A 23,688-nucleotide genomic window follows, 5' to 3' on the forward strand; every position below is an offset into this window, starting at 1 on the left:
TGGATACAATTAATTGGTGGGCGCCCATCCACAGGCTGGATGAAATTATCTGGTGGGCCGGATCCAGCCCATGGGCTATATTTTACCCAGCTCTTCTCTAAAAGAAGGGGAATCAAGTGTGTTCTAATGAATACTGAGAGAGAGGTGTTGTGATACTGTGACCACATTTGCAATAACTGTTCAAGAAGCTCCATGTCATAGTAGCATTAGGAATGATACACTCTTATCACTATGCTATATCATATGCAAACTAAGACAGGATTTTAGTTGAGCTGTAAACAAACATAACTTGAACACCTCTAATTAGACAAAGCCTTTCTCTGTCATCATGGATTTTAAATAACAAGTATTCATTTAAAACATGACCCAAAAATATCATAATTAAATGGATGCAGGATCTTGCTTGACCTTGCAACCATTTAATTATAAAAAAATAAAGCTAGATGCTTTTAATACTGTAAAAAAAACATGAAGGGATGAAAACTAAAATAAAGTATCCTCTCTACAAAGGGTTAATAATTGCTGGGGAGTAAATGAAGATATTTTCACTTCATTTAGTAGTAAAATGGATATTTAAGTTAGAGTGGATGTTCCTTTGTTCACTACAATTCTAGTGCAACTTATTTATTACTTAAGTTTGTGCTTTAAGGACAACTTATTAACTTACAACTTTCATCTTTTTCTGTTGTCAGTCATTGCTTGTAGACACTTCAATCAATACTAAGGACAATGTTGAACTGCTACCTGCTGACTAATGTAATCTGTTGAGCTACTGACAAAACCAGCTTAACATGCAACATGAGTGATTTTTCAATTTGTGTGTCATATTTTGGTTTTATGGAAAAATGCAAACTTACAAAAACATAAGACAGACGTGCCAATGCCTGAAAATACAAAACAAGACAGACAACCCACTGCTTTGGACTACGAACCAGTGGTATGCACTAACACATTAAATTATTCATGTATCTTGGCATGATGTCTTACAGCTTTTATTCCCACAGGGAGTGTTACTGACAAGTAAAACAGTTTTCATCAACATACAAGTCAGGTCATGTTGCCTTTGATGCCTCTTGTATTCTTTTAACTACTTTAGAACAAAGTCATTCACAGACTCTTTGTAAACTGTGTAACAAAATATATACCCCCTCTATTTTTTTTACTAGTGACATGGGTGCCTACTGCCTATAGTCCATCATAGGCATGCTTTCATGTCTGTTCATTTAAATCAAAATAAAATATTTACAGTTTTCTTTTTCTATGGAATGAACTGAAGATGGCAAACTATCACACATTCAGAGTACTTTGCATTAATATAGTGTCTTTCATTCAAATAACAAAGTGAAGCTCTGGATAGATTACTACTACCTACTACCAGAACAGTATCATATTGGAGGTAAAATGTGATGCTGCACTTTAAAAGCGCTCAGCAACATACAAAACAATTCAGGAAAAGAAGTAGAAATTAATTTACATTAGAGGAAATTTAAATGAGCTATAGACCAAATGTGTTTATCCAAATTAGAATCAAGCCAGAAAATGGGGGATAGGAATCTGGAAAGTGCCTTTGTATTTCAAACAACTAGAGAATCAGGATTTTTTATTTAAATCCCTTCAAAGAATGAATGGACAAGGTGCACTGTGCCCATAAGTTCAATACAAAGGCACGGCCTAGTGTTGACTCAGAAAGAAGAGTAATAGCATTTATTTTATTTAATATACTATTTCCTGAAGCACCTAGAAATTTACTGGAATCTGAATTTAATCTAGGTACTTACTCATGTACCAGTTTAACCAAGTATTTAAATGTCTGCTGAAAATTAAACATAGGCTGAGTTGGGACTTTTTACTGTGCTTGACAGAAATATGGGATAAGGCAGTGTTGCCTGCAGATTTTTAATCAACCCCCCCAAATTTTTTTTTCCCCCCCTCATGAGTCACCTTTTCTAGATACCTGTTTTTGGGAGAATCTATCCTACCAGCTCACATTAGATCAGTGCTTCCATCTGACTGAATAGCACAGGAGAGAAATTCTTAACTCTTAGTTCTTTTCTACTGGGCTCAATAATACTATGGTTTTTGAAAGGGATCTTTCCTTTGTTGATCAGCCAGACAGGTGGCAGTATTTTGCAGAGAGTGCTGTTGTCCTCCCCGTGAAGAATTTAATATTCTCCTTTTGCAGGCAGTTAGTCATGAATTTAGTCCGTCACATAGCAGGTGGCAGAAAGCCAATTTCAGAGGCCCTTGTAAGAGTTACTGTAGCCTCTTGGAGGAAGAATCAAGCAGTTGGAACACAAACCTATTTCTGGTGTCTGGGTGTTTTGAAGGAGTCAGTTGGCACCACACAGATAGAATACCTTCGCCCATCCGCCATTCCAGTTTTGGTGACATCATCCTGTCACCAAATTGCTGATCTGCTTGTCATCAGGTGATTTTTTTTTAATTTAAGAGAGACAGACATCTGCTTTTGCACCACATGCAAGACAAGTGTACCCCCAGGGCTTGGACAGAACAGAATGCATATATATAACAGGCATTACTCTCCACATCTGCTCCTCCTTTCATATATACATTATTTGTGTCCCAATAGCCTTCAAATAAGATCAGGACTCTTGTAAGTGAGATGCTATACATTCTTAGAGACAGTCCTTACTTGCAGTCTCCACAGGCTAAACAGGCAAAGGGTGAGAGAAAGAAAGGTTTTATGGTCCCATTTTATAAATGATGAACTGACTCTCAGAGAAATTAAGTGACTTGCTCCACATCACACAGAAATCAGGGTCTTAGAGACTTGTTTCCCTAGTCCAGTGCCTTAACTATAAAAATCAGCCTTCCTCTTACTTCACAGACTGACAAAAAGCCAATTCTCTCAAGATTTTACTAAAGTAGGAAGCAGAAGCAAAAATCACAGACTTTCTGGTGTCTGAGGGCAACTGAAGTTTCAAAGCAAGTACTAATGATGAAGAATTAGACTGACTTATAGTCCTGATATCCTGCAACTCCAGCAGATCAACATCTGAGTTTCTTCTTTTCTTGCTTGCATTCCCTTATCTGAAGACTGAGTTGAAACAAAGTGCACATAATTCAAGTGTCTGTGTGTTCCAGACATCCGACATTTGTACACCCTCTACCTGTAACCACCAAAAACCCAAGATCAATTAATTCTACTGCTGACAGTGCCAAAAGGAGGAGCTCCTATGCTTCAGGAAAGGAGATGGAAAGAAACATACTTGGGGATTTTAAAACCACACACATCTAAATTCCTGAAAGGTCCTAAAGCTACACTATTTCTTGTGTTAAATTAAATGAAAATTACATATACATGGCAACAGACTATACAGCTTTCCAGTCTTTCATAGTCATACTCTTATAAGGGAAAAGTAATGTGGATAACTCCTGTCTATGCATTACTTCATAATAATACACAAGTATCAGCGAATCAAATGAGTCATTTACTTAACCTATTTTTCAATTAATACGGCTTTTAAAAAAAATATTTTTTTCCTGCTCCAGTGCAGAAACAGGCCTTTTGACTGCAGGTGCACTTTGACTTGCCAGCAGCTTTAAAGTCAAAATATTATTCCTGGCAGGCTTCTAGAGGAACAAACTGATCACAGCTGGTGTCAGCTGACAACTTTGAAAACTAGTGGAAGTAGACACAAAATATACATGAATCCTTTCAGTGCTGAGTTAACTAAAAGTCCTGGAATAAGATTGGCCAAGGCAACTGGAAGAAGCCAACAGTGATTACTTCTAACACATTAGCTAACCAATTGAATATTTACCAGAAGTTAGGTTACATATTAGGTACAGAAATTGTTTTAATGACATTCAGATTGAGGAGAACAGCAGGTCCCAAATGGTAAACTGGGCACCTGCAAGAGACCTAGGCAGAATTTTAGTGTCTGAATGACAAAAAGTATATCCCAGGAATCCACATCCTGCCTCTCCCACCTCTTCTGCTCCCACTGAATGCACTACTCATTAAGCTACAGAGCCTCCTTTTAGCCCCAGGCCTTTTGCTTTTTTCTCTACTCAATGGAGAATATCCCCACCCAGTCTATATTATGATTTAATGTTTAGAGCATGCCCTGGGGAGATAGGAAATGTGACTTTTAATTGATTCAGGATGAGGCAGGTATAAGTCAGGTCTCTCTGAGCACTGTCCCAGATGAGCATTCTAATCTCTTAGGTGGCAGTAGCGGCACTATCATCACTGCTACCATGTTCTTCTCAGTAGACACCTACCCCAAAAAGAAGATGCAGTGTTCTGGATCCCGCATGAATAGAGGCACTTAATGTGTGACCCGGTGTCAAGTGTGCCAGCTCCAGAGCGGGGAGGGAGTTTAGACATACCCCTGTGCTTAGTGTTTCCTTTTGATTAGTTCTAGATGGTTTTCCATTTGGGAACTAGTGCCTGTGAATCCCCTTTGGAACCGTCTAGCCCTCCCCCTATAAGTATAGAAGCCCTAAGTGCCCAATCTTGGTTTTTTGGACCAGCCCGCTTGTAATATTTAGGTGTTGAGATGCCTAAGACAGATACCTAAATGAGCCGCCTAATGGCCAATCTAGCTTTTGCTTTGAGAGAGAAATATTTGTTATTGTATTTAGATTTATTACTTTTATAAGGTAGCACAAGAAGTTGTTTGCAGATGTTTAAAAAAAAGGCGCTTTACTTTAAACTCAGAGCATTCCCACGCCAAGCCTAGCACATGTCCATAAGAGGCAGCGTGTTAGTTAAACCCAGCTCACCTAACATCTGTATAGATGGAGTTTTTTTAGTGCTTTTATCTAATAGCTGATTGACTCAGCTATTAGATAAAAGAGCCAAAAAGCCCTGCTTGAAGCGCCCAATCTATACAGACGCTGCAGAGCTGGGTCAAAGTAATGAGCTGCTTCTTCTGATAAAGTGTGAGTTGTTGTTTTGGGGTTTGGTTTTTTTTTTTTTATAATGTCTACAAGCAGCCAGAGTATACTAGGATCTATTCACAATGAAGACACCATAGGAACTAAGGATTCTCTTCAGCAAGGTACACTACTTTGACTTTGATGTTGGCTGTCCTGCTTTACCTGTGGACGGTTAAGGTGTAATGCCTTGTGTTGTATCAGAATTGACTTTGTATTTTTGCCATGAAGTTAAACTATGGATTTGTTTAGGATGGTTTGGACAGGGATGATCCTGTCTTGGGCAGGGGCTTGGACTAAATGACCTCTCAAGGTCCCCTATTTCTCTATGATTCTATGACCTTGCCTTCTCTAACAAACATATGATGATACATTACTGTAGAACCCATATAGTTTGCAGGGGGTAGGTTCCATGGCCCTTGTGAAGATGAGAAGGGTTTGTGAACCAGTCAGAGATCAGATACAGCAAAGAGCTGCAGAGGATCACTGAAATACTCCAGCTGACTGCTGCTGCAGCTTTTATTTTTAAAGGGTGCCACTTCTCCAATTAGCTGCAAAGAACTGCTGCTGTACTCTAGCTGAGTGGAGAAGCAGCACCCCTTGAAGCAGAACTGGCAGAAATTAGCTGTGCAGCCTATCCTACACACAACAACCCATTGTGAACAACCTGAATACAAATCATTTGGGTTCCACCATAATTCGAAAATTCTCAAATACTCCACTGTACCAACTACTTACCCACTGGTCAGAGGATAGGAAAACAAACATATAACAGATGTCATATAGTAGATGTTAGTCACCCTGCTTAATGTAACTTAGGCAGAAAAGACTAGTGCAAATAGATTTTCCAATGAGAGTGCAATACCTAAACAATGAAGGAGAGGAACACCCCACACAATAAAAATATTTTTAAAACAAATATTGACTTAGCTAAGAGTCTGTTTATTATTAATTGGTTAATTTCTTGTGACACTGTAGTAGCTCTGTCCTGAGGGAAGAGTTGAGCATATATTGGAATGGTATTATTGAACGGCAGGCACTACTGTTAATAATAGACTGTCTTTCCCAGCTTGCTGCCTAACTTACTATTTGCCACAACATGCACCAAAGTCAGAGGGCCCATAGCAGAATTTAGAGTCATGTCATATTTTCCCTTCCCTCATTCTAGGAAGGCTGGATACAGTGGCATAACTGGTGGGGCTGGGAGGGAGGGGTTACGGATGGGGACAATAGGGACAACCACCCCAGGTGCTAACTTGTGGGATGGGGGGGGGCGCGGCGGCAAGCAGCTGCTGCTGGCAGCCACATGTTTGCACTGGCAACCAGAAGTCACCGCTTCCACTTTCCATTGGGCACCTGGTTGCATCGCTACACTAGTGGTTGGACCTGCTATACTACTGCACTTCTGATGAATCAGGGAGGTGAAGCATAAGTAAGCAGGAAGGCAGCAATGGCCAGACTTGAGAGGCAAGCTGATGGGGAACCCTGACTTAAAGGATGAGAGAGTAATTGTAAAATGGCAATTGGTGGTGCCAGAAAAGAGTGGAAGCAATGCTGGGCAGGAGCGAGGTGCATGGGGAATGGATGGAAGGCTATGTCAAGAAGGATAAGAAAGAAACAGGGATATTCCCAGAGGCAATTTGTTCAATTTCTTACCTTCAGGATGCTGGGGTTGTCCCCAGCCAGTAGTGGTATGGGCACAGAAGTCTACATGGAGACCTCTTTTTCCTCCAGGCTTTGGCTTAGCACATAGCTGGAGCATGTCCATTGAAAACAGAACTCTCCACTGTGGAAGAGAAAGGCAGGCAGAAAATAACTGCACTGAGCATGCTCCAACTAGGTGCTAAGGAGAAAACAACATAACTACTACATTTCTAATAAAATGGTCATTTCTGTGGCCACAAGATGGGTTTCTTTAGCAGCTGTTCAAAAAAGGAAATCCTGTGGCCAACTCAACAGTTGAGGTTTCATGGAATTGGCAGGGTCTGGATATATATTGTTAGCAAGAACACACTGCATTTTACATTTAACAAGGAAAATCAAAATGCACAATGCTATATGTATATCACGTGCTCAAGGTAATGTGAAAACAGCTTTAAGTTTCAAAATTTCTTGTATTTCAAATAATCCCATCAATATGAATTTTGAAAAAAACTATCTCCTTATTCCTTAGGAATAAAAAGGTCTGAGTTGTTCAGCTCATGGCACATCAGTTCTACAGTCTCCAGCAAAGAACATATGTAACATAATGCTTAACTCTTTATCCTCATGGCCTCCAATATCTTTATATCAGAGCTCCTCAACTAAACAGCCTTAGGTACTGCAAAAGACATAACTGCAGGCTCAGGTTTTTCAGACAACCCTAAGGGAGTTAGACACCTAAATCTCATTGAAATTCATTGGAATTTGGATGCCTGACTTTTTTTTTCCTCTGAAAATCTCAGTTTCAAGCCATTCTAACATAAGAGTGGGTTAAGCTCTTCAAGGCCTTGGAATGTTTTAAATGACATCAGAGACAGTAAAATATATAGGAAAACATTACCTTCTCTCTACATACTGAAAGGACACATGGCCAATGGCAGTCACTGAGCCTCCTTGACCTACTGTCAAATGGGACTGAAAATGGGTTAGCCTGCACTACAGAAAGTGCAGTTTACCCATAGCAAAGTGTACTTAACTCATAATTTACTCAGAGTGAGCCAGGCTGTCTGTGCCTGGATCAGTAATACCCATCACTGTTATGTCATCTCTGTAACCCAGGGTGGTTCTGGTATTTCAGTGAGAATTGTCATTTCACTTATTCTTCCCAGCAATAAAACCCTCTCTGTTGACATACTTGATCACATTCTAAATGGTGATTGGCAACAGAAAGCATGAGAAAAGCTGGAAACTTCTCAGGCTATATTATGTTCCAGAAAATTATAGGTTTTGTTCCCATACTCCCATGTCAAATTACTATAACAGTATTTGGTAAATTACACAGCTTACCAGTACAGCTTTTTAAAATTTGGCTCCTGTCTGAAAGTCCCTGGGTTCTCTAATGAATTTAAATGCAAAGGAGCATTTCCTTAGGTGTCAAACTAGGCTAGCATACAAGATGTGGCAGTTATTAATTGTATTTACTATTTACACACAAGGGTAGATGTATACATGGAGAGGCATGGGGAACACTCACTTCCTGGGTGGTCTGGGAAGTCTGTCCTTGTTGTCCCTCCTCTGCTGTGCATTGTTCTGTCTTTTGTGACACAGCTGAACATACTTCAAAATCGGTATGTCCCAAATCCTGCAAATACTGGTAAAGAGGAGAGTTCTGAAAGAGTTAGAAAAGAAAGTCAGGATGAATTTTTTCCTATTCACTTGCAAGAAACAACCATCATGATTACAATGTGCCTACCCTACAACATACAGTTAAACCTCTGTGAATTGCGCCACTGAAATATTTTTTTCCCCCCCAGTCAGGATCACTACCCTCAAATTAAATTAGGAGTCAGGTGTAAGAGATAGATATCCTATAAAATGAGTGTCCTATATCCTATAAAATACTAACACGTTTAGTATTTAGTAGAACGTTTCCAATTTAAATACTTTAATATTTGCACAAATACTCACAAAAGTATCTGTTTTCTCTAACACTTAAAGATTGTTTGCAATGAGCTGTAGAGAAGTCTGACTTTATACATGCACACACAAAACTATTGAAGCAACAGGCAACAAGAATAAGCACCATATTGCATAATATTTACTTGCCAATTCATAAATTCATTCATTTGTAATGGCAGACAAGGTTCTTTGGGTAAATCTGATATCTTTTATTAGACCAACTTAAGTAGTTGGGGAAAAAAAAGTTTAGGCAAACTTTTGGGTTTCAAAACCCTTCATCAGGCTGAGGAAGTTTCTGCAGTTAGTGTGTGCTCTTCATTTGTAATGTGTTTTCCATGCATCATTGGCAAATTAGTGAATTTCACCTATATTCCTGTGTATTTTTATACATGCAGCAAATAGATTACGATGTAACAAAAGGCTATTTGTACAGTATGAGTTTCAAGTCAAAAGGAGTCTACACTACTAAGTGCTTATTCCTGCTCTGTGGAAAGAAAAATATGCAAGCAGATTTATGGGATGGTACATAACCATATAAAAAGAGAATGAGAATTTTTTTGAACTTAGCCATTTAAGCTCATCCAACCATTAAATTATGAATCCTACATGTGAATCAGAACGTCAATCAGCTTGACAGAATATGGCAGAAAAGCCATATTTTTACATCAAAATGTGCCTGTGTGAATAATTTCTCTCTCTCTTCCACAGCTCACAAGGAGATAGGTATTAGATAGGGTTGGGTAGCAGTATGAGACACTGATGGGAACCAAGCACATGGTCAATTAATTTCTGTAACAGTTATGTTTTTCATGGGGTGATTTAATCAGGGGGAACAGGTGAGTGTTTATTTCTGCAAGTGTCCTCAAAGTATTGTCTCCATCTAAAACAAAACCCAAACCAAATACTTTCTAAGCATAAATGAATGAATGAAACTGCGTAACAGTTTTACAGAATGGGAATATATTATCAAGCAAGAGACTGAAGTAGAGAAAGGCTGACTTCTAAGCCACATGGAACAGCTGTGGCAGAACCAGGAATATAATTTAGATTGCTTATCTTTCAACCCTGTACTTCACTACAAAGTGAAACAAAGCCAAGTTTCCTCAAGTGTCCCTGCAGGGTCTTAGCGCTTCTGGCCAAAAAACCCAAAACAATTATTTAAAACTATTTAAAGAAACAGTTATGAGTTGTTAAACATGCTGATTTCTCTTAAAGAAATAAGATTTCTATTTCTATGAAAAATTAATAGAAATATTTCTATGAAAAATCTGCAGCTAAGCAGGCTAGACCAGGGGTGTCAAAGTCATCTCAGGTTGGAATTGGACCACAGGGGCTCTTCCTGGGCTGGATTGGTGGGACAAGCAGTGATGGCGCTGGGGCCACATACAGATGGTAGTGTGGGTTCAGGGCTGAGCTGCAATGCGAGTCTGGGGGCCAGCGGCAGTTGAGGGCCACATTTGGGCAGCAGCATGGGAATCTGGCCAGGTATCAGCATGGAGCTGTGGACACACAGTGGTACAGGGCTTGGGCTGGACAGCAAGTAGAGCTGCAGGTGTGTGGGGGTATGGTGTTCTTGTTGAGCAGCAGCATGGAGCGAGAGTGTGCTGTAGTGCAGGGCTTAGATTGGGCTGCAGAGCAGGAGGCATACAGTGGTACAGGGCTGTGTCCAGATAGCAGTTCAGGTCTGGAGAAGTGTGGCAGCAGCAGGCTGCATTTGGGCAGCAACACAGAGCTGGAGGGCTGCTGCTGCTGGCCACGTTCACAAGGGTCCAGGGGCCCCGAGTTCTGTGGTAGGCCATACCCAATTTCCAGTAGTCCATCTGACTCTTGGGGGGCCAGATGAAACAGTTCTGCAGGCCATATATATGGTACCCTTGGCCTAAATAGTTCAAGACAGTCCATTATACAATTATAGAATCATAGAAAATTAGGGTTGGAAGGGACCTCAGGAGGTCATCTAGTTCAACCCCTTGCTCAAAGCAGGACTATTCCCAAGGCTTTGTCAAGCTGGGCCTTAAAAACCTCTAAGGATGGAGATTCCACCACCTCTCTAAGTAACCCCTTCCATTGCTTCACCACCCTGCTAGTAAGAAAGTTTTCCTAATATTCAACTTAAACTTTGCTTGCTGCAACTTGAGGCTATTGCTCCTTGTTCTGTCATCTGCCACCACTGAGAACAGTCTAGCTCCATCCTCTTTGGATCCCTGCTTCGGGTAGCTGAAGGCTGCTATCAAATCCCCCCCCCCCCAGTCTTCTCTTCTTCTGCAGACTAAATAAGCCCAGTTCCCTCAGGCTCTCCTCACAAGCCACGTGCCGAGCCCCTGAACCATTTTGTTGCCTTCCACTGGACTCTCTCCAACTTGTCCACATCCTGTCTGTAGTATAGGACCCAAAACTAGACACAGTACTCCAGATGTGGCCTCACAAGTGCTGAATAGTGGAGATTAATTACTTCCTTCAAGCTACTGGCAATGCTCCTTCTAATGTAGCCCAGTATGCTGTTAGCCTTCTTGGCAACAAGAGCACACTGCTGACTCATAATTCGAGACTCTAAAAAAAAAAAAAAAAGAGCACATCTATATCATCTATACCATAAAACTAGATGACTTCTTATTTGCTTGCTAATATTCCCTATTTAGCAATTAAAATGGTCAGTACAAACAAGTAAACTCCTGTACAAACTGAAATGAATTCTGTTAAGTAATGTTAATTAGCTGAACACAAAGAAAAGCTGTCAGTGAAATAGTGAAGTTAGTGTGGCTAATAATACTTTACACCACTCCCTCTTTTGCAGAAAGTCATGAATTATTGCCCCTTCTCAACATTTATGAATTAGGAAATCTCTATATTGGCTAATAATCCTTTATGCTTATAGTGGTCATGTGGGTAGAGGACGCATTTCTTTAGAGACACACATGTAAACTAAACAAAATACTTCAAATCTTTGCCTTAATATTTAAGATTTTTAACATTCACCTTTTATTAATAAAAATACACCAATGGAGAGGGTGAGTATATGGCTATATGACCAACACTTGATTGTATGACAAACACTTGATAGGGATGGTTTAATCAGGGATGATCCTGCCTTGAGTAAGAGATTGGACTAGATGCCTTCCTGAGGTCTCTTCCAGCCTGACTTTCTTTCCTATGATTCTATGACCCAAGACCATTCTTCCTGAGTGAGTAATCTTAACACCTCTGAATTAGAAATACCCATCTTCACAGGTATATGAGAATATGAAATCTCCTGGATTTCAGTTAGGCATGTTTCAATATGAAAGAAAACTAAAATTTCATTGCCCTGATCTTCAAACTCATCAGCACAATTGTTCTTTATCCCTATCTGAGACAGTTTGAGAAAAAAGGAAATGTATAGTACCCAAGACTTTATTAGACCTAAACCTGCCTTGGGTTCTTCTCAATATACTACTCTAAAAGAAAAGTAATTTTGGATTAATTACCTAGGCTAGCAATATTCATCAATCTCTACATGAGATACAGGAAACTGATCCAAGCTGCAATTAAATATTTAAAATAAACAGTCATATAAAATGCTACTAACTACTACTAACATGATTATAACAATTCAAGTTAAGAAGAACGAGATCAAAATACTGTTACCACAATAGGTAGATTGGTGACATTTACCAAAAATGTAATTCAACCACTGTTTCTAAACCAACTGCTCAGTCAGTTGTGGTTATACAGCACAGTTCCATAACCTAGTGGGTACTATAACTTTTACATCAATTTCTCAAGTATTGCCTTGATCATTGCAACAATTTAAAATCATAACAAATGCATATTGTGGCATGCTACTCTTGAATTATTCTCAGCACTGACTCACTGTTCATTCACTACCTGAAACTCAAACATGCTTTCCAACAGACCATTCTAAGCCATCTTAACTCAAAGCACTGGGCACAGAACCCCCTTCATTCATGATGATCAACTACTCTGGAACAGACTAATGATTCAGCTTTTCACAGGAAACTGTCCAGGAAGACAGCTCACTCACACTGTTATTCAAGCATTCTTCCCTTGAAAGTAGGGTACAGCTTCAAATGCAGGTAAGTCTGGAATGTCTCATTAATCACTGTCATGGGTCATAGACTGGGTGTTAGTAAAGCACATTCTCTTCCCACAAGAAGCATTTAAATTAAAAGGAAAGAGAAAATACAACAAAGTAAAGTATGATCTTTCATAATTTTTAACAATGTTAAATTGGTTAAATAACATCCTATAACATGGGCAGGCAACTATTTTGGGCAGAAGGCTGCTTACTGAGTTTTGGCAAGCCATCGAGGGCTGCATGATAGACAGCCAGGGGCAGATAAATATTAATTTTCTAAATGTTTTAGGGGCCCTGTGGGCCAGATAGAATGGCCTGGCGGGCCGCATTTTGCCCACCCCTATCCTATAAGCATTAACATTTGGAAGAGAAATAGTTAAACTTAACCTTAGGCCTCTTCTTCACGATCCTCCAGCTCACCCTTAATATAGCTAATATCTCTACCCCCTAGGGCTCCTAACAGGACACAGACATTTCAGCCAGAGCTGGTCAGGAATTTTCATCCATGAATTAGGAATGATTTGTCAAATCTAAAATGTATTGCTTAAAAAAATCTCAGGGTTGACAACTTTCACTGAATCCAAGGCTGGATCCAAGGGTAGCAAAACTTGGTGGGTCTGCTCCAGAGAGAGGGAGAGAGAGAAATAGAGAGAGTGTGTGCGGGTGTGTGTGTTTGTGTAGCAGGGGGCGGGAGGAGGAGAAGCTCCTGATCTATGGTAAAGAAGCAGGCACACCAGTTGAGTCTGCCCAGGAGTCCTTTGGAGTTGCTCAGTAAAACTGATATCACTGAAGTGTTGTTAACAGAAGTAAAACTGGTGACAATTTCACTAAGTAGCCACAATTAGAGAGCTTCCAGCTTCCCAAAAATTGCAAAGTATTATGGCTTTAGTTTAGTGGTAGCTGACCTTTTAGCCCCACAGGCCAGATATGCTGGGCAGGGCTGGTCTGTGGGTTGGATTGGGCCCTACACTGCATCTGCCTGGCCCACATCCCTGGATCAGGCCCCAAGCAGCCTCAGCTGGCCACCATGTGCTAGGTCTGAGCCCTGCACTGCCCCCGTACAGGCCTACTGGCCAGGACTGAGTTCCCAATCCAGCGCACAGGGCAACAATATCTGGCTTATTGGGCTCCCCAGAGGTCCACTGCTTCCCTGCTGCCACATTTTTGGATTCATGGGGAACCCTGCGGGCCAGATGACATGCAGCTAGGAGCCAAAAGTGGCCTGTAGGCTGGGGGTTTGTGCATGCCTGCTTCAGTTCAATCTAACCCAAAAACAGATTAAAAAATGAATTTTTTGGTGAACAAGAAATTCAATCCAATTTTTAGCCAGCTCTAACCATCTTTTTGAGTAATCTTGTTTCAAACAGGGCTACCACAACACCATTCCTGTTTCCTCTATGCACTGCCAATCTGCATAAGCAATTTTTCAACTACCATCCCAAGGTATGCATATCCCTGCCTAAGTAGCCCGTGTGGTCTATAGTCTTCATTACACTGCACAGAGGTATGGTTAGCCAAACCTATCTACATGTACCACTACAAATAATACTGCACAAGCTGGTAAAGGTCAATTACATCCTATTTCCATCATAGATGACTATTATCTGTAGTTCTGTGATACTGTGGTAAATGCAAGCTGCTGGAATCTTGTTTACCTAGTCACTCTCAATGATAGCACCAAACTGGCTGTTAAATTTTTCTAGTGTAGACATGGCTACAGTAAAGGAACTTAGGGTGGGAATAAATAAATGAACTGAAGGGAAACAACTCAATTTTAATTTCATTGATCCAAATCTATGAATTAATCAAGTTTTCAGTGTAAAAAACAAGGCTGCAATCTGCTTATATTTGCAGGAAGAAGGGATATTCTTCACAACTGTGTGGAATCATTTCAGAAATGCACAGAGTAAAATGGAATTATCTTGTGGTCAGGCAGTTTAAAATCTGAGAAGATGGTCTGATACTTTTTGGAGTAGTTGGCATTGCCGCAAAAAAGGAGGAAAGCAAGGCAAAGCGGTCAACTGCATAAAAATGTTGTCTACGTAGCTTCCATATGTCCTATTCATAAAGAAAGAACTAGGTAAGGTACTGCCTGTACACAGGGGTGGATCCAGGATTTTATAAAGGGTGTGTGGGAGCAGTGAGTGGTGCTGCACCCCCTGCTCCCAGCCTCCCCTCACTCCTGAGCAGGCAGACCACAACACAGGAACAGCAGCCAGGATCTTTTTCTAAATCCCTCAATCAGGTAACCATCTTCCCTCCCCCCTCCCTTCCCCTCCATGCACAGCAGCATTTCCCCGCCCCTCCCATCCCCCTGCTCTCCTGTCAGCTACTGCTGCTGCCCCCAACCCATCCAGAGGCAGGAAGAGGAGGAGGGAGGCTCCAGAGCCATTCCTGTCCTGCTCCAGCTGGACTGCACATGGAGCCAGGGTTGGCAAGAGACAACAGTGGAGGCAGCGGGTGGATTCTCTGCCACTGCGTGCCTGCTCCCTGGACTGGCAGGGAACACCCAGGGGGACTGGACAGGGAGGAGGAACTCACCCACCACTGCTGCTGTCTCCAGCTGAACCCAACTCCCTATGGAGCATGGCGGGAGCAGCTCTGGAGCATCCCCCAACCCCTGCCCCGCAGCAGCCAGAGACAGTAGCAGCGGTGAGCAGGGAGAAGAGAAGTGAAAAGAAGGGGAGAACCAGTGCTGCTGAGCATTGAACAGAAGGGAAAAAGGAATTCTTACCCAATTCGGGAACTTAAAAGAAGCCTCCGGCTGCTGCTCCTGCTGTGTCAACTGAATGGAGGAGGTGTGTCCATGCCACTCCACCCCCTCTGGATACACCCTTGGCTACATATTTAATTACAAGGTACTACATAAAGGGTAAGTGAATACTTGAATTTTTCCTTTGTACTAGTTTTCTGCAACATCAGAACCTTGTAACTACATTAAAATAATATATTTTCCTGTACAATCATCTTGCTTTTGATAAAAATAAAATTATCATTTTGAATTTTAATGAGACTTTGGCTTCTAAATACCTAAGTTATTTCTGAAAATTCAGTCAACTATTATGTTTTGATATTGTGGTGGGAGAAACCTCCCTAAGGTCCGTTGTCTAGCTGTAATTTGATTGACAGACAACGCGGGTAAAGAAAGACAGCTGTTTATTTGCTCGAGCAAAGACCATAAAGCCAGCAAAAGGCAAAATGGCCCCCCCTCAAGGGTGAGGCGATTTTTTATACTTCTTATAACAAAGCAAGACTATATGGTTAACAAAAAGCAATACTTGGGGCGGTGCTTTACAAATCTTTGTGACAGCATATTTTTATTAAGCTGAACTAGCACTTTTTAAAAGCTAAAAGTTAAGTAACAGTAACATTATGTTAGCAAAACCTTACACAGTAGAAGATACTTCTCAAGGACACAACCAGTAAGTTCAAACAATGGTTTCTCTGTCTTATCTTATTTTTAGCTGTAGCTGATTTTTTTTAGCACACAGACACAGATTCACTTTTTAACTCAGAAAATGCTTGTTGTAGTTAAAATGATTACTTGACACAAGCAAAGGCCTAGCTATCATTCTGCCTTGTGGTCAGCTGCATTACTAGGCCACAGGTCATGCCTTGTATTCAGCTGTAAAGCTAATACTTCTTAAAAATCCAAATTATTGTAAACCTAACAGTATGCTTTTAAAAAACTATTCTATTTCAGGGCAATGACAAACCTGCGGACTACAATATTGTAAGCAGTATAAAATGTAGCTCTCATCTTTGCATGGCATTTCATAAAAAATCCTTTTGCTGCACCTCTTGAAGGTTCTCTAACACAGTGAGTGCATCTACACGTGTGCTTTATTATGGGGTTGACTAATTAGCTCTGCAACAAAGCATCACTGTTTACACATGTGCCAGTATTAGGGTGCAGTACATTAACTAATTCTGCTGTAAGATCATACTGTCGAGGACAGTACGATCTTATGGCAGAGTCATTAAGTGCACTGCAATGTGCATGTAGACCGGGGCTGGCTGAGTGACAGTGACTGGCTGAGGCACAATGGTTTTAAAGTGAAGGGGCTGCCTGCTGCCTAGCCCTGCTCTGCCGTACCCTTGTGCCCCAGCCGGGCCGTCCACTGCTCAACACCGCCACCCAGCACCTGGAGCTGACTTCCCTGCATCCCCTGCCAATCTGGGGCTGCTCTGTGTAAACACTGTGCCCAGAAGCAGTTGACTCTGGAACGAACTATGCTGGATTTTATTGCTCCGCCTTGATTTCATGGGTAGATACACCCAGTGTTTCCATTATCGGTGGATCTGTTAGTTTTTATTTGGACACCCAGAAGCTACCTAAAAGCTAAGCAGTTCCATATGTAAAAACAATTTTGCACCACTCTATAGTAACATCAAAAAGTAACAGGCTGTGTGAAATCACGAGCACCTGAAAGGCATGCAGCTGAGGCCTCTGGGAAAAAGTGTGGGACCAATCCTAATTAGTTAATACAAGCTCACCAAAGAACCTCTTTTGCTATAACAGAGTTCTCTCAACCACAACACGGATGACAAAAACATTCAGTTTCTCATTCTTCTCACTTGTACCATTTCAAGATGACAAAATCGTGCTATGAGAAATAGTACTGATGGCACATTAGTTTATAGAAAAATATATGACCTAGATAATGCCTTAGCTTTAATAATACTGACCAAACCATCACTTGGACAGTTATATGGTTTGTATAAAAATCTTCAGGGATTTATATAGCAGTGTATAGAAAATTCCTCCTATGCCGATACATTTGCACTAGATAACAGCTAGAAAATCCAGTAAATAAATTATAAGTCAAGGCGCACCAATACAATCGGTGATTGGCACCAATATAAGGAAAATTGACTGTATCAGCAATCAGCTTCTTTGGCTGATGTGGCCAATAATGCCACCAATAAATGCCTCGTGCACATGCACAGCCACAGCACAGCATGCAGGCAGCCAGGAGTGCAGCCCAGCCACGCGAAGAGCAACTGGGTCTGGCTGGTAAGTCTGTTGTGAGGGAAGGCACAGGGGGAGTGGGGAGGGGGGGCAGAATGAGGCCCCCATGGTGAGGGAGGGAGTGGGGTTGAGGCAGGGTCAGGCGCTGTACAGCCAGGGCACGGTGTGGGATGAAGCTGGGAGGGGTTGGGAGGCTACGGCAAATTTTGGGGTGGCCGCAGCCCCTGCTGTATCCCTGCTCCCAACATCACCGCTGCCCGGCCCAGCCCCAGCTGGGAAGAGCTGGATGCCAGCCCTGGCCCCAGCCTGCCCTCGCCCCACACACAGATCCAGCAACGCATGCCCCCAAGCCCTCCCAAGGTGCATGCAGCAGCAGGATCCACCCTCCCGCACTCCTTGGATGAGCCATGGCTCCATCCTGCACCCCACCTCAGCTATGCACTGCCTGCCCCTGCCCCAGCCCAACTCCCTCCTTCACTGCAGGGCCTCAATCTGCCCCCCCACACCCCTTCCCTCCCCTCTCGCCCCTTCCCCCACAACAGACTTACCAGCTGGATGCTGCTCTCCATGCTGCCCGGCTGCATATTGGAATCAGATCAGTATCAGCCAATATACCTCATTAAAAATCAGTCATTGGTATCGGAGCAAAAATTCTCTATCGGTGCTCCCCTGATTATAAGGCTAAGGAACAGATCTTCAGTGTGGGAACATCCATGCAAAGCTTTCAGCATGATGACTAAAAAACTCCAAGAGTTATTAATTATACAACTTCACAATTAGAATGTGATCCCACTAAAAAACATCCTTGCTACCCAATTACATCAATTGTATTCCTGTAAGGGAGAGATAAATGTTTTCCCTTAATTACTTACATAGCACTTTTCACTTGTACGTAGATACTAAAAGCAGTAATTAAACTTCACAGTACTTCACTGTGAATTAGACCTCAGAAATTCTTGTTCAGACCTCCAACCACCACCTCTCACTCATTTAATTTTATTGAAGAGAGAAAAACAAAGTTTATACACACATATATGCACACATGCAGGTATGCATGTGCATTCTGGAAAAGGAGTAGGGAGTCTGTTTCTATGCTTCTAGTGTTTTCCCTTACAATTGCTATGCTTAAATGAAATATCTTGCAGTTGGTCCAAAATTCTTAGGCATGTGGTCTAATGAAGAATGCCCTGCATTCAAAAGGTTGTCTAACTTTATCCCAACCATGCAGTTAGTCCAATAAAAGGTATCACCTGCAAAAATCCTTGCCTCACATAATTTTTGGACCATTATGATTACAGTGCCACTCCAACACTATGTTTAACAAGTGGTAATTATGAACATTTAATAGGATTTTTGGATAATAGCATTCTTCATGTCAGTCTACCAGATAATGGGGCGAGACATTTGTGTTGAATGGGGCAATTTAGCAGAGAAATATAAAATTAACATTATAAAAAACATTTCTTATGGCTAACACACCCTTAGATTATCAAAAAAGAAAGTATTTTAAAAATATCTTATTTTTTGATAATTAAACTGTTCATTTTTGGTATTTCTCTCAGCCATGGTCAAAGGTAAAGTAAAAATGTCAAGGCAGGTACATGATCAAGTCGTCACTTGATCTTTAGTCATCATCATTTAAGTCTCCTCTGTTTTATTTATCTATTACCAAAGATAGCAGGATGAAACAATTCTTGGTTAAGAAACAACTGGAGAAATAAATTTTAATTATTCACTTGATACATTACAGTTGCCACACCAACACTAGTGCCCGATGGAAGTATGTACAAAGTAAGGTATTATTTAGTGAGTACAGCTACCATAATAGGATCCTTAAATATGCAGTTCCTAGATTACTTACTGATACTATCTACTCACCTGCTCCTTCCCTATTCCCCAAAACTAAGGGAAACATTTTTATACTAATTTTATGAATAATCAATCTTCTAACTCTCACTTCATGTCAATTTTCTGTGAGTATACATTCTATAAGTATGAGACACAAGTATTACACCAGTGATTATCAACCAGGTGTACTATTAGCATTGTTAGGTATCCAAACACCTACACTTGATTTATAAGATAAACCCAGGGATTTTGAATAGGAATCCACAGTGTCAAAAATCATTCTAACCTGCTGTGGGCTTTCTGAAGGCTTTGAAACAGAAGAATTGCTATATTATTTTTCCATAGTCAAAGAATGAGTGTGTCGCAGGGCACCTCGGTACCCCTGCTCCTAGAGTGGAGAAACTGCCAGGGAGCGAGTGAGCGCGCCCTGGCCTGACATGATGAGCCCAGCTGAGGCTGGCTCAGGTAATGAGCGCAGCTGCGGGTTGCCGGAGCAACCAAGCAGAGCCAGCTGCCTGTAGGGGGCAAGGCCTGGCCCTTATAAAGCTCAGGGCTGAGGCCAGGCTGGGAGTTCTCTGCCAGCAGCTGGAGAGGCAGGAGCTCCCTTGGCCGAGATATGGGAAGGAGCCTAAGTTGCAAGTACAGCTCAGGATAGCCCTGGAGGCTTGAGCTATGGCCAGGCGGCTTGCATTTGTGTTACAGTCTAGGGGCTTGTGGTTTTGCGTTGTGTTATTACACCCGGAGGCTTGGGTGAGGCTGTAGGGGTTGGAGGAGGCCTCAATTACTTGCACGCCAGTGCGTGAGCAACTGGCGGCGAGGAGCGCGGCCAGTGGGTCACGGGCGCAACCCGTAGGTTGCAGACGGGGACCTAGACCCCGGATTGCATGTGGGGGAACATAGACCCCGAAGGCGCAGCTCGCACGCCACTGCGCGAGCAGCTGGCGGCGAGGAGTGCGGCCAGTGGGTCGCGGGCGCAACCCGTAGGTTGCAGACGGGGACCAAGACCCCAGATTGCGTGTGGGGGGAACATAGCCCCCCAGCCCCAGGAAAGGGGCGGTATTACTGAGTAGCCCAGCGTGGGCGCGGCGAGCCCCCAGAGAGGGGGAACGCCATTGTGTTTTATTGAGTAGCCCAGCGTGGGCGCAGCGAGCCCCCAGAGAGGGGGAACGCCATTGTGTTTTATTGAGTAACCCAGTATGAGCGCGGCAAGCCCCCAGAGAGGGGGAACGCCCTTGTATGTTATTGAGTAGCCCAGTGTGGGCGTGGCGAGCCCCAGAAAGGGGGAACGCCATTGTGCTTTGTTGAGTAGCCCAGTGTGGGCGCACGGGCATAGCGAGCCCGGCCGCAGGCCAGTGCGGCAATCCCCCCCCTCAGACCAAGGCAGGGCGCTGCGGTTGCCCCTGAGAAGACAGGGAGTAGCAGCGCAGGGAGCCAGAGTCAGAGAGGGTGTCCGTGCGGTTGGCCCATAGGACCGGTGGCCCGCTGGAGAGTCCCGGAGCGGAACCACACCGGCAGGGGAGGCCCAGAGTGGGCTAGACGGGAGTCCCAGCAAGAGGCTGGGCACGAGAGAGAGAGCCCAGAGTGGGCCACATGAGAGAGGAGGCCCGCCAAGCGGGCGTATAGACCAAACAACGTCCATTACATCTGCGAGGCTTGGGGCGTGGTATCAGGGGAGGTAGGAGCCACGCATAGCCCATAAGGCTGGGGCGTTTAGGTAGCGCCATTGTACGGGGAGACCCACGAGGGGTCCAGGAGCTGACAGGCCCGAGGAAACACAAGGCAGCCTCCCTATTACGTATTACATCAAGACATGGCGGGCGAGAATGGAGGGTGCCCTCGGGCCGGAGTAGCGCGGTGAGAGGACCTCAAGGAGATCACGGCCCTTCTCCAGGACCCCGCCGTGACATCTGGTGCATTGGCTGGGAACGGCCGTGCACGGGGAAAGAACCCGTGACCCTGAAAAGGGAAACGAACCTTAGGGCTATTTTACAGATAGACAAGGCAGTGAGATTGAGGGGCTTGAGAAGGCAAGCCCAGATCAGGAGAGACACTGCCAGTTGAGAGCATTTGAGGACGTTGGGTCTGGTTTAAAACAGAGTCATGGCAGGTATAGAGGACATGGAGAGCCTCAAACAAGAGAATTTCACCTGGCTATTAAAAGTGAGTGAGCTGGAAGAAGACATTGCACGGCTAGAGTGGGAGCTGGAGGTAGCCCAATCCCAGAAGGAGCAGGCGAAGGCAAAGGCCGCTGGGTTGGAACAGTGGATACAAGCAGGGAGAAAGGAAGGAGGTCCTAAAAGAATTAGGCGCCTGATTGCAGTAGAGGCAGAGAGGACTCGAGCATTAGAGCGGCTCATGGCAGAAGAAGCCAAGAGGAGCAGATGGAGAGAAGAGAATCTGCAAGACATGCAGAGGGAAATGTCAGCATGGAGGGCAAGATACGATGCACTCCATGAGCGAAACCTATTCCTGGAAAAGGAGTTAGAGACTGGGGAGGGAGAGAACGAGGACTTACAGTCCCAATTGCGAAGCATGGAGGTGGAAAAAGGACACCTGGAGGAACAGGTACGGTCCCTTTAAACCCACCTAGAAGCCAGCTCAGCTAGAGAGGCAACAAGTAACGCAGAAAGAAAGCAGTCGCAGCTGCAAAGGCTGACCCTAAGGCAGCAGATTCGGGCCTTAGAGGCAGCAAATAAAACGTTACGAGCAGCAGGTAGTCAGACGGCTACAAAGGGCCAAGACTCTAGGGAGTTGGAAGGTCCAGAGGTGACAAGTACAGCAACCCAAACGGGAGCAGTGCAGGAGGACCTGGAAGGCTGGCAAGAGCGTTGCTTACAAGCAGAATATCAGGTCGAAGAACTCCGAGAAAAGCTAATAGAGAGCTTTGCCCAGGCAGAAGAAGCGGGGAAAGCGATAACAAAGGAAATAGAGAAAGTAAGAGAATATATGGTCAACCATGAGGCATTAGAAGAACAGAAGCAGTCCCTGGAGACAGAGGTAAAAGCCAGAACACAGGAGTGTGCACAGTTGCAGGCCCAATGGCAAAGGGTAGAAAAGGAAAAGGGCCAACTGAGGGAAGAGATACAGTCCCTGAAGGCCCTATTAAAAGACAGCACAGCCAGGGAGCTAGCATGCCGAGAGAGGATTGAACAACAAGCAGTACCGGCTGCTCCGATACAAAGCAAGGGACGGACCATGATAAGCAGCCTGTTGGAGGAACATGCCTCCATGATTAAGGCAGGATGCGAGGAACACCTAAAGGAGTCTCAAGGCTTGAAAGAGACCCTAACAGACACAGAAAGACTGATTGAGACGGCACAGCCCCTGCTTCTAGAGGTCCTGAGCAATCAGGAACAGTCCCGTGAGGTGGGCTTAGAAATCCCTAGAGAAGAGGGGGAACCAGAGCAGCAGGAAAAGAATATAAAGCTGGAGGCACTCTCTGGGATAGATTCAAGGGTGAGAGAAGAGATCACCTCCATAGTCACAGAGTGCCTGAATCGGAGATGGGGTCAGTGGGCGAGCCAGTACGTTCAAGAAATGAACTGCCTCAAGGAAAAACTAGATAAAGGTGCAGGCTTGTGTGATGTTAGGAGATCAGCAGTATCAAGGCAAGGTGCAGCTTCCGCAGGAGAGGGAGCAACAAAACCACAAAATAAGAGAGCGGTCCAGAAGCCTGAGGGAGATAAAAGGGGCCAAAGCCCCAAGGAGCTTAAGGGTGAAGGAGAGAAAGGTCTCAGGCTCCACCCTAAGATGGAGATATCTAGCCCTGCACAGCAACAGGGACCAAAATGGAACCGAACGGCGGGTCGAGGTAAAAGGGCCAAAGGTCCACCAATAGCCCAGGTGATCCAATCCGGGGAAGAGCCAAGGGGTGGAAGAAGGCCCTGTGTCTAGGTTAATAACCTCCCAGGGCTAACCCAGTGGTGGATGTTGAGAAGGCTTGTGGAAGCTAGAATCGGTGGCGTAGCCTATGTGAAAATCTATAAAGGGCCTAACGGAAGACCCACCAGACAGGGGAAAATAGAGTTTTGGGAAGAGAAGGATGCCCAGAAAGCACTGAAGAGACAATGGGAGCTCTGGGGAATACTTGTAGACAGGCAAGAAACCTCAGGAAGGAGGGAGTGTTACAAGGGACGTGCAGAAAGAGACCTGGGATCTAGATGGAAGAAGAGGGGCAGGGTACCCCAAACAGTAGGAAGCAGCTCTCCCAGGAGGGAGGAGGCAGTGAAGAAAGAAAAGAGGGAAGCCTAATTTGCACCCTACCAGGGATGGCTAACGTGGGGGGACT

At 43.6% G+C, this 23,688-nt stretch overlaps 1 protein-coding gene across 4 annotated transcripts in view; it reads right to left on the reverse strand.

Moving 5' to 3' along the window:
- The window catches only part of VEZT (vezatin, adherens junctions transmembrane protein), a 126,882-nt gene that overhangs the window by 84,576 nt on the left and 18,618 nt on the right, over window positions 1–23,688 (reverse strand). For 3 of the 4 annotated variants that reach the window (XM_006273628.4, XM_014606725.3, XM_059726352.1), the window contains exon 2: window positions 8,081–8,215. In XM_006273628.4, coding sequence (XP_006273690.1) covers window positions 8,081–8,215 — 135 coding nt within the window. The remainder of the gene's footprint in view (window positions 1–8,080; window positions 8,216–23,688) is intronic. The other variant, XM_019489264.2, reaches the window with a different exon arrangement.

The sequence above is a fragment of the Alligator mississippiensis genome, chromosome 4 (assembly GCF_030867095.1).
Source record: "Alligator mississippiensis isolate rAllMis1 chromosome 4, rAllMis1, whole genome shotgun sequence".
NCBI lineage: Eukaryota > Metazoa > Chordata > Crocodylia > Alligatoridae > Alligator > Alligator mississippiensis.